Source organism: Daldinia decipiens (genome assembly GCF_022478715.1).
Source record: "Daldinia decipiens strain CBS 113046 unplaced genomic scaffold F4813scaffold_16, whole genome shotgun sequence".
NCBI lineage: Eukaryota > Fungi > Ascomycota > Sordariomycetes > Xylariales > Hypoxylaceae > Daldinia > Daldinia decipiens.
This window is the reverse complement of record NW_026054559.1, coordinates 113,860-124,884: the sequence shown is the minus strand read 5'-3', so window position 1 is coordinate 124,884 and position 11,025 is coordinate 113,860. Positions and strand designations below refer to the sequence as shown.

Below are 11,025 nucleotides of genomic sequence, written 5' to 3'. Positions count from 1 at the left end.
GAAAAGAGTAAAAAATCTCTACAAAAATTTTGTCACTATCTTTTTTTAGTTTAGTTCTACGTGATTTTGTGTAATATCCTTGGAATATTCTGGCGTCATTTTAAAACCCCCTTTCTGAGACGCCCGAATGGTTAAGTGGTCCGAGCTATCAACTCGAAATGACTGAATAACCGATATCCACCTTTGATTCCTTCGCATAAGCAAAAACCCACCTATTTCCCCCTAGAGGCAATAAACTAATGCAAAGTGGACGGCTTCGTCCCGTAACGAAGCAGCAAAGATAGATTATGATTTACCACGCATAACAATGCAGCATTCGACGCATTGGTTCCTTCTTACCGCCATTTTGGCCAGTCAGGCTCGCCTGTCATAGCCGAATTTAGAAAAAAAGGAACAGTGGGAAAATGGGAACATGTAAATCGCGATTTACCCTTGTCGAATCATCTAAACCAGTAGAATCTCAACTTTAAATCCATCGTCCAGCCTAGGTATCCATCTAACCTTGCAGAAAGTAAGAGGTAAGTCGAGAAGATAGTAGCGAAGCACTCGGAGAGAAGAGAATTTGCTACCACGACGAAGATGACTGCAGACCAGACCAGACCAGAGCTAGATAGATGCGTTTGTCTTGGCTGTGTAGGTAATTAGGCAACCAACCAACGTAGGAAGACAAGGAGGCCCCCAAATGTTAAAATACGAACCCAGCCTCAGCTGGGGATGACGCATCTTACGGCGTACATGCATTACAACTACTACGGCATACATACACAGCAGGTAACTAGCTACCTATCAACCCGCTACCATGGGACAAAAACACGGGCAGAATGTATCATCTCGGTCAGTGGCAGCGAAATCCAGGGCAGAGCAAGGCGTAGTCACCGCTACCGCCACCGCTCCCCTGCTACTGGATGAATACATACGGCGAGTCGTCGGCTCCTCTTCCTCCTCATCCTCCTCCACTTTCCCAACACAGCATAGATCATCGCCTACCATCCTCGAAGGCGGCCGCACAAACCATGTCCTGCTCTACAACGGGTGCTTCAACCCGCCGCACCGCGGACACCTCGCGCAGCTGGTCTACGCGTTCCGGCACGCGGGCCCGGACCTGAACGTCGTAGGTGCCGTGGTCCTCGTGGCCGACGACTTGTATCTTGAGTGGAAGCTTGCTAGGCAGCGCGGCGCGCTGAGGCTTAGGCAGAAGCAGCGGGTTCGGCTTTGGGAGGAGGAGCTTGCGCGGATAGCGGAGGGAGAGCGGTGCTGGGTGCTCTCGGAGACGCTGTGGCCCGGGCACGCGGACAAGCTGGAGCGGCTTTTTGAGAGAGACGGGGTCGATGTTGAGTTTGTGAGACTCGCTGGCGGTGATAAGGTGCGTGTTGCGACGGTGGAGCATGGGTTGTGGGGGTGTCGGACTGTGGTTACGACGGATGTTAGTCGGCCGGTTGATTTCTACTCTGGCAGTGTCGGCGATGTTTCTTTGCCGATGCCACTGAACCGTCATGGCGGATGGAAGAGGGTGGTGGGAGAGAGGCAAGGGGAGGATGGAAGTGGAAGAGATGAAGAAGGGATCGGCAATGAGACGCGCGTTACCGAGTCCACGATTATATCATCGTCTTTAACTTCGACATCCGCCCCACAAACCAGAAGAAACGTATGGACCTGCGACCATGGCCCAAGCGGCAGCCATTACAACGTCCGGTTCATCGCCAGCAGCCACGACGAGCGCGTCGACCCAGACCTAAGCTCGACCAAGATCCGCGCCATCATAGCCGCCGGCAAGAAGCTCGACGTCGGCCAGCTCGAGGAGAAACTACGAGGTATAGCGCTTAGCCCGGGGCTGCTGGCACGGTATATTAAAGAGGCTAGGTAAGGAGGGCACGAGTCATAGGTAAAGACAACGCTAAGGCTGGAGAACGGATGAAGAAATGCGGATAGAGATGAACTAGCACGTAACTAACTGGGACGGCTCAAGGAATATACTATGGTCGGTTGGGTAATAATGGTTCTACATGCATCTGAGATCATAGCACATAGTATACGATACCCCTACGGTAAGAATAAGAAATAAGATGTACCTCCATCGTTGAAGCTCCTAGGCTAGCACATCATGACCATTGAATTTACCTACACCTTTAGCTATACTCGCTAGCCAGTGTTATTTCCAGACAAGTAAACTCTCATCCAAGTTAACCTAGTTATGGCATGAGAACCCTTCTAGTAAGGGTTACTTGATATTAAGCTATGATGAACCTCTTCCTTCTGCCAACCCCTTTCCCGCCTTACAAAGGGCGACCACCAACCCCTACATATAGATCAGGATGAGTTTCCAACATGGTTCTTCCTAATACAGAATAAAAACGTCCAAGTCAAAATAAAGTATTCTGAAGAAACGCAATAATAATCACAGTACTGAACCTTACATTGAAATCGTTGCCTTTTATAATAACAGGTATATACCTAGCAACAGCAAGGGATAAGTCGTTTTCTATTCATTAGCTCCTGACAGTAGTTTCGCCCGACATCCCCTACAGCTTAAGTCTAGCATAGTCGTGATTTAATGAAGCACTGTGCCGGCTCCCAAAAGACGAAGTTCCAACTCCAAAAAAGTTCCAAAAAGGTTCCAAAAAGGACAAGGTGACCGTCTCACCCTCTGATAAATAGTATGATAACCTTCCCCAGTCGTGACGTTTTCAAGTTTTCCGTATTCCTAATATCCCATCTCCCTCATTATTTTCCATCACGGTTTCCTTATGATCACGTTCCCATCTTCCTTTTACCAAATCCACACTGGGCGGATTCGCTGCCACCGCGGATCCACTGACGTTGATAACGTTGATACTGAGGTTGAGGTGACTGAGTTTGAGGTGCTAGTGACGGTAACGGTAGTACTAATGGTGATGGTAGTGGTACCAGGAGGCTCCCCGTGGTTTCTCATATCATCTTGTATCATAGTAGTTGGCCCTTTCTCGCCGTCGGGCTCTGTCCATGCAATCATAGAAGCCAGTGTTGTCATTGAAGGAGAGCGAATCCCGCCGTAGGGAACCGCACCAGGAGGTAATGTAAAACTAGACGTTTGCGTCTCAGTTGCCTCCGGCCTCGACCCCACACCGCCGACGTTGGGATCCGATGTTGTCGGCTGGGCTTCACCGCTGTTAGTTCCAGTCGGCGCCGAATTTGCCTTCGAGCCCGGTGCGGTCAATACAGAGCTCCCCCCAGTATTAGGGCTTGATTGCGTCCCTAAACCTTGCCCGTTAGGTGTGGGACCTCCATTCATCGACGGATTGAAGGTTGGGTTAGACCCTGAACTGGCCGGGTTGCTATTTTCATTACCTCCATTTCCGGCAGATCGCGTGCCTTGTCCTTGGCCTTGTCCTTGCGTGTTAGACCCACCGCCCCCATTCGCCCAGGGGCTTGAAGTAGGGCTGAAGCCCAATGTTGAAGGGGTGCCATTACCAATGCCTCCGTTGCTTGATGTATTTGGAGTAGTCAGCGTATTTGTGGCTGTACTTGGACTTCCCAATCCGCTGTTAGGTGACGTAGCTGGACCTTGGCTTTGGATACCACCGAGGTTGGAGTTTCCATTGCTTGACGAGTTACAGTTTGGATCGGTAGGTCCCGAAGTACACGAATTACCGTTTGAACCGCTATTCGGGCTTGATATGGTCGACTGGCTTTGGCCCCCTAGAGTAGCTCCGCCCCCATTATTTAGTATCGAAGAACTTGGATTATTACTAGTCTGTGGATTGGAATCTACCCCACCGTTACTGTTCGGTGAGGAGCTTGCTTGTGGTATGTGGGGTGTTGCAGAGCCTCCGTTATCCCCGCCTCCGAATGAACGGCAAGCTGGGTCATTCGAACCTTGCGTACAAACTCCAGGTATTCCACCATTGTTTGATGGGTTACTGTTAGGGCTGGGAGAAGCCTGTCCTGGGTTGGAATTGCTTCCTGGTGAGTTGGCTGTAGGGCTAGGAGATGAACTCCCTTGTCCTTCACCCACAGACGTCTGTGCTGGGGTTCCACCATTACTTGGTTGGCGAATAGTTCCCTTAGCCAGGCTAGGCGAGGTTTGACCTTGGTTACTACCACTTCTAAGTGACTCATTTGTAGGAATCGAGTTGGCTGATTCATGGCTTTGGCCAGGTGTTTGTCCGGAGTGGCTATTGTCACTTGATTGACTACTATCAGGACTTGGGGTTGCCGCTCCTTGGCCCTGGCCGTTCGGGCTGGTAGCAGACACGCCGGAATTACTACCAGCAGAAGGTGAAGCCGGAGAGCTGGGATTTTCTCCAGGTGTTACTAAACTGACACCTCCACTTCCGCTGCTAGGAGCTGAACCAAGACCACCGTTTTGGCTTGGCATACTTCCGTTAGAAGGCGAGCCGTGCCCTGATCCCGTGGGGTTCATATCGCCTCCATTATTCGGTGAAGTATTCAAACTAGAGCTAAAAGCTGAACCTCCACTTGTTCCATCGTTTGAGGCTGAATTGGGTCCACCACCCTGACCGAAGCTGCCACTACCAGCTCCGTTAGTTGCTGAGCTAGGGCTTGCCCCTGAGTTTCCATTTGGAGATACTGTTAGGCTATTTCCCGGTGCAGTTGGACTTGGCCCTAAGTCTCCATTCGTGTTTGAAGACGATCCACCACTACCAGGACCTGAAGTGGTTCCGCTATTATTGGGCGGTGAGTTACCGTTACCGCCGTTGCCTCCAGGTGAAGTCGGGCCAGCGTCGGAGCCCCCGCTTGGAAATGATCCTGGTTCTTCTGTACACCGCCCCGAGGTGACGCCACCGCCTCCATTCAGCGGTGTTGCCGAGGTGCCTGGAGTAGAACCTCCGTTCGCACTTGCAGATACCGCCGAATTTGAGCCCATATTATTAGGCAGCTCCCCCTGGGGTTGTCGTGTCTTGTGTCCGAACTGACTAACCAGTTGACTCATATCTGCATCAGGAGGAGGGAATACCACTGCCGGTCCCGTAACCACCGTTTGAGCAACACCGCCCACGTTCATAGATATGACCTCAGGTGGTTTTGCGGTCGCGGGTAAAGGTTGGGGACCCGCACTGGCCCAACCGTGGGCTTGGTTGTCAGAACTGTAACAACTGAGCGCGTTGTTACCACCGCAGGCTTGTTCAGCGTCACCTGTACATGAAACCGAGCATATAGAATCGTCGAGCTTCTGCGTACCATTGAGAAAGTTTCCGCAGTAGCAGCTGTCACCGTTTTCGGTACCCGCCATAAGAAAGCCATGGCCTATGCAGTGCTGAACACACCCTTCGTTGGTCAGAGGACCTAAATTGAGAAGTGGTTCCATGTTGAGCACCCGATTGTCAGCTTGGTCAGCCCAGCAACCACAGTAGCCCCAGCCTGAGGCCTCTCTGGTTATTTTTGGACTGGGAATAGTAGGACTTGGCTCCGTTGGTTGTGTCGGGCTTGATTGAGAGGGGTTCCTAGGTGAGGAAATCGTGGACGATATGGTTCCAGGGCCATTCGTAGCTGGTCCACTTGATCCTGCGCATGTTTCCGAATCTAGAGTTGGCTGGGGGACACAGAACCATCCTCCGTCGCAATGAGCACAAGGCCAACCAAACCCGCAAGGTGCAGACTGTGCCGGGGTCTGAAGAGGCGGACAGAACCAGCCGTCGAGACATTCGTGACAAGTATAACCGGAACCAGGACATGGCCCTCGAGCACCAGGAATCCCAGACAGAGAGGTGGTAGTAGCACCGCTAGCACCGCCAGCATTTGGGCAATGACAAGTCGAAGAAACACATTCGGGGCAAGGCGGGTTAGTTGGGCAAGGCTGACTCGCATAGGCGGCAAGGGTAGGGATTATACCAGCTCTGTACGCTTGTTAGTTACGTATAATTGCCTAATACCTCCAGACAAACTTACAAGAAGATCGTCTCAGTTAATGTTGAATGGCAATCCCCTATTACGGTGACTATCCTATCGGCTAATACAAGTGAGCGTGGATTATTGAAAACCTGAGGAACAGCTATATAACCTACCATGAGTAGCAACTGTCTCGAGAATAATTTCCAGACGTGATAGTACGGGTGTTGTCAACGATAGTCGGGAATTAGTCGTAGTTGGATCGTCCGAAGTAACAGAGTTGATAATCGTATTGGTGATGCTATCGAGACCACTGCTAACTATCTCGGAACGCCTTCTTAGGTTTGATGCTGAACGGCCATCTACAGAGTCCGTAGCGATTTTCTGAACGACACTCTCCACAGCCGAATTTAGGTCTCCGAATAAGCCCGCCACAGTATCTAGAGAACTAGAAGCTCTCTGTTGGCTGGCTTCGACCTGGTAAACCCCCCGTGCAACGTCAGTAGCTATAACTTGTCTCGTGGCTTGTTCCCTCGAATCCGTTATATTGCCGATTTTAGGCGCTGTTAAGGGGACTTCTCTGTCGGGTATACCACTAGGCTTGCCCGTAAGGACTGGAGCCGTAGAACTCGTGGGCTCAGACAATGTAGGAACGGGTAGAACCGGCTGATCCGTCAACAAAATAGGTATCCCTTCAGAAGGACTGATACTCAACGAATTAATCGACGATGTAGAATCGCCTAGGTGAGCGGTTATGTCTATCTCTAAGGCTGTCGTTCCCAGAATAAGGTTCCTGGAGGTTACATTAGAGAAGCCGTCTATATTGATATCACGTTTCCTGTGACGATATTGCCATCTACTATCGTTAGCAAGCAGCTGATTAGATAGGACATCGCTCCCTGTCGATAGGTTGCGATTCTCGAACGTTCGGTTGGCGAAGCTGTGATAGGTAGATGTCACAGCTAGTGAACCAGAGGAAAACACAGTCGTCATGAGCAAGTATCCCGCTATACCTAGAGATAGGGGTAGCATTTGGAATGCGTAGTATCTCATAAGTACTTCAGACAGGCGACGAAAGGATTATGGTTCAAAAGGGGTTATGGTCAAGTCAAGTTCAAAGTTGAGCCAAAACCTAAGACCAAAAAGACCAAAATTGGCAATAGTTGGAGAAAAGGGAGGGTTGGTAGAGCGATGATATGAGTGAGAGTATGAAATGGTATTGGTATGGGTTCAGGAGTTAATCTAGCTAATGTTATACTTACCTGTCGCTACTCCCCTTTCTCTGATATAAGTGCAGTAGGAACAACCTGGATTTAATTAGGGGAGGAATGCCCGAAATATAGGGGAAACGTAGGGGCTTGCTCTACTGCTATTGACAAGTTATTTCCTTACTTGTCATGAGTAGCTGGTCTACGCGGAAGGTATTAGTGGCCTGTCTACTTAATCCAGGACGATCGCGCTATACCTATGTTTACTACGCACCACCAAGAACTACTGCTGGGTAGTTTATGAGGTAGGTAGGTATTTTAAACACTCGCTACGGGGCCTATAGTCAGCGTTAAGTGAATTCTGTAGCTTCACAGTGCACTAAGAATGGATCATAGGTATGAATTGTCAGAATCGAGCTGCCATTTTGCTGCCTTAATCTGATGCCTGCCTACCCGGCACCGATGCAATTAAAAAAACAAGAACGAGTCTACGCCGTATGCCCCGAATTCCGCATTTAGTATCGCTTTCCTTCTCGGAGAGTATCCGCGTACTCCTCCAGCGGGCTTCTGATCAACTTCGTCTCGGTCCACAGGTTGGGCGTTAAGAATCCGTACGAGTTGGAGATAGCGGCGAATGTAGCCTTCAGGGTGTTCTCGAGGGTCTTGGTGGAGCCGGACGACGAGGTGTAAGCGTCCTCGATACCGGCAAGCTGTAGGAGACGCTTGACAGCAGGGGATGCGACGATCTGGGTACCACGAGGGGCGGGGATAAGCTATAAATTGTATTAGTATTAACTTTCTCCTCATTGGCGCATTTTGAACATACTCGGACAGTGACGGAACCGCACTTTCCACTCTCCTTGACGGGCAGAGAGTGAGGAAGACCAAGGTTGGTACCCCAGTAACCACGTCGGACGGGAATGACGCTGAGCTTGGCGATGATGATCGCAGCACGGATAGCAGTAGCGACTTCCTTGGAGGTCTTGATACCAAGACCAACATGACCCTCGGAGTCACCAATGATGACAATGGCCTTGAATCGGGTTCGCTGACCGGCACGGGTCTGCTTCTGTACGGGCTTGATCTAAATTCGGGGAATCCAAGTTAGTGATTTCATTTCGACGCCCTCTTGTTCGTAGGTTTGCTAAAAAGAAAGCCCTGGAAACTTGGTATGTTTTCTGGGTTAAATCGTACCTTCATGACCTCGTCCTTGAGCTTTGGTAGGAAGAAGTCGACGATCTGGTACTCCTTGATGGGGAGGGAGTGTAAGTAGATTTCCTCCATGTTCTTGATCTTGCCAGCTTTCACAAGACGTCCCAACTTAGTGACAGGCATCCATTCTTTCTCGCTATCCTTCGCACCGCCGCGACGGCCTCGACCTCTGCCACGGCCACGGCCACGATCGCCGCCTCGGTCACCTCGAGAACCAAAACCGCCTCCGCGGGCACCGCCTCGGTCAGCCATATCGAATTATTTGTGGGAGTGTTGGCTGTTGGAAGGTCGTCAGTAAGGTAGTGTGCGTAAAGCGAAAACTCCCAATTGAGCTTTTCGTGATGGCGGTTTTGAGGTTAACCGAATTTCGAAATTTAGGAATTTTGCAGTGGAGGGGCCCTAACAATTTTGGAATTTCGTTCTGGGTTTGTGGGAAAATGGGCCCCAGCCGAGGTGGTCAATGCGCGCTATCTACCGACCACCGATAAGATTAGGTACCTAAGTACATATATAGGTACTATGTAAGGTGGCTACCCCCGAGATGTGAAATAATACACCTCATTCGGTTATGTAGTGGATTTCGCACCAAGGTTCCTTCCAGGTATCCTCCATCTACATTTTGACCGTACTAAGATTGCTTCATTTATTTCCACGACAGTCAAGTTACCTGATGACTAATAATGTCTGAATTATATGTATATGTGGCGGCTGGAGAGATAACTTGCCCTTCGGAGATAACTGTGTTAGGTATCCTTTTCTAGTATACCGTAGTCTCTGGCATACACCTAGCTCAAGTCTTAAACCTACCGCGTAGGACTGGGGAAATAATATGAGTTATCAGGATCAAACCTTCCTAATAGCCTAGGTGGATATTGATATGAACTAAGCTATGCAGAGGTGAGTCTCCCTGGGTAAGCTATTAGGCCGCGCTCGTATCGAGAATAACCTATAAGCCTAGATTAGAAACTTGTCGAGATCTTATATCATATATGTAAGAGTTACTAGTTATAACAGTTACCTAGGCAGTCAGGCATAGCACAACGCACATGTCTCGTGCAAATGTCGAATTTCATTGCCGTGATCTAACGTCATGCGCCGATACCGAGCCTGTAATCTAGGCCACGTCGTGATAACCATAAATAACATCGCGGTTGCACCCTTAGGTCCAGATTATATTTACAATAGGCATTTGGATTTTAGTAACCGAAAACATCCCAAGCCTAGCCTGACTATCCCAATAGGAGTAAGTGGAGTAAATAATGCGCAATTCATGCTCAACGTAAACGATGCAGAGGGAGGACGAAGTGCGCAGAGTGTAGTTAAAGGTAATATAAGCACGACGAATTCCCGAGAAGGAGGGTATCTCATTATCATTCTGTCCGCAACACAATCCACAACCCCCCTACTCGTCCTTGCGGATTAATGAGTCCGAAGGATTGACTCGTTGTGCCCACTCACTACTCGCTAATTAGTAACGTGAAAATGGTCAAGAAGTAAAGGGTTCAACTCACGTCCAGCTGCCATCGTAGACCCGCCGAGTCTCAAAGGAACCGTATCCTGCTTCCTCGAGAGCAGTATCGACGACAACTGCTGTTACTCCAGTGCCACATGACGATACGATCGGCTTGGTCGGATCTATCCCCTTCTCCTTAAATAACTTCTGCAGTTGCTCCTTGGGCAAGAATGCCTTGGTCTCGGGGTCAAGAACGGCACTAAAAGGAATATTGATAGAACCCGGCATATGGCCGGACGAGAGACCCTCTCTGGGCTCGGGGTCCTTGCCGGTAAATCTGCCAGCAGGTCTTGCATCGATGATCTGAACCCCTTCGGAGCCTTCCTTATTAGAATCCAGGGCAACCTCCCGCACCTGTTCGAAGCTTGCGACCTGGATTTCGTCTGTCTTGGGAATTGGGTACGGGTTGCATTCCACGCTGTAGAGTTCGCCCGACTCCGTGGGAAGGCCTTGCTCTACCCACAACTTGAAGTTGTTCAGAATATGTACCTTGGGGTGACCGAATACCCTAAGGGTCCATGCTACTCTTGGCGCGCTGAAAATGCCCAGCTCTTTTGAGTCGTAGACAACTACTGTATCGTCCTTTCGAATACCAAGAGAGCTCATTGCTTCTGCGAATGTCTTGGCGCTCGGTAGCATATGGGGATATGGGCTCCGTTTATCGTTGACCTTATCGAGATCAAAGAAGCGGGCCTTTGGTATTCGCTTCTCGATGAAGACGTCAATGCCTTTTCGCTCGTCATTTGGTAAGAACCACGAGGCGCATAAGGGAATAACTCGAGGCTCGGGACTGATAGGTGATGGCGGACTTTTCTTCAGAGCATCTGCCAGCTCAGCGGGGGTCACTAGGTAGGAGGACATGTTCCGGCGAGGTTCTATGAAACCAATTAGGCATCTCTGGAAGCTTCGTCGTGGAGAGAAAGCTCGCGTGGAGCGAAATATTGCAAAGGTCGCCATAGCTAGACCGCTCTTTTATGCGACTTATGCACGTTATGGGTCGATTGTGAACTCTTATATTCAGACGAAGTGATACTCAAGAAAGGTCTTCTGGGCGGGTGAGGTCTGATCGCCGCTTAGAAGTGAGCAATCCAGATCGCCACCACCGCCCGGAGAGATCGTGAGTGACGGTAATTGAATAGAAGAAAAGTGACGCTCAGATGATTGAATAAGCTCCAATTTGTCTTGAAAGCTTTGGAGAAATGATGTATGGTGCGGGGTCTTTTTAGTACCTACAGTTCGTCACTTCCTTTGTTTAACCAAATACCA

General features: G+C 49.8%; 5 protein-coding genes across 5 annotated transcripts; 1 reads left to right on the top strand and 4 right to left on the bottom strand.

The window, feature by feature from the left end:
* Positions 1 to 426: 426 nt before the first annotated feature.
* F4813DRAFT_69970 (uncharacterized protein) lies at positions 427 to 2,124 on the top strand. The gene has a single exon (XM_049248789.1). It carries the CDS (start codon positions 800 to 802, stop codon positions 1,862 to 1,864), a length of 1,065 nt encoding a protein of 354 aa, XP_049099575.1. The 5' UTR covers positions 427 to 799; the 3' UTR covers positions 1,865 to 2,124.
* Positions 2,125 to 2,428: 304 nt separating this feature from the next.
* F4813DRAFT_359076 (uncharacterized protein) lies at positions 2,429 to 4,668 on the bottom strand. Its single transcript, XM_049243291.1, has one exon. The coding sequence runs from the start codon at positions 4,397 to 4,399 to the stop codon at positions 2,768 to 2,770; it is 1,632 nt and encodes a 543-aa protein (XP_049099574.1). The 5' UTR covers positions 4,400 to 4,668; the 3' UTR covers positions 2,429 to 2,767.
* A 247-nt stretch (positions 4,669 to 4,915) lies between these two features.
* On the bottom strand, positions 4,916 to 6,088 carry F4813DRAFT_359075 (uncharacterized protein). The gene is made up of 3 exons (XM_049243290.1): positions 6,003 to 6,088; positions 5,887 to 5,947; positions 4,916 to 5,834 (listed from the first exon to the last, which is right to left on the bottom strand). The coding sequence occupies exon 3, from the start codon at positions 5,803 to 5,805 to the stop codon at positions 5,521 to 5,523; it is 285 nt and encodes a 94-aa protein (XP_049099573.1). The 5' UTR covers positions 5,806 to 5,834; positions 5,887 to 5,947; positions 6,003 to 6,088; the 3' UTR covers positions 4,916 to 5,520.
* Positions 6,089 to 7,370: 1,282 nt separating this feature from the next.
* On the bottom strand, positions 7,371 to 9,073 carry F4813DRAFT_69887 (ribosomal protein S5). The gene is made up of 3 exons (XM_049248788.1): positions 8,229 to 9,073; positions 7,861 to 8,118; positions 7,371 to 7,807 (listed from the first exon to the last, which is right to left on the bottom strand). Exons 1-3 carry the CDS (start codon positions 8,496 to 8,498, stop codon positions 7,550 to 7,552), a joined length of 786 nt encoding a protein of 261 aa, XP_049099572.1. The 5' UTR covers positions 8,499 to 9,073; the 3' UTR covers positions 7,371 to 7,549.
* A 575-nt stretch (positions 9,074 to 9,648) lies between these two features.
* F4813DRAFT_380739 (thiosulfate sulfurtransferase) lies at positions 9,649 to 10,716 on the bottom strand (the record flags this gene model as incomplete). The annotated part of the gene is made up of 2 exons (XM_049245591.1): positions 9,649 to 9,703; positions 9,758 to 10,716. The coding sequence occupies 2 exons, from the start codon at positions 10,714 to 10,716 to the stop codon at positions 9,649 to 9,651; spliced, it is 1,014 nt and encodes a 337-aa protein (XP_049099571.1).
* Between the last annotated feature and the right edge of the window lie 309 nt (positions 10,717 to 11,025).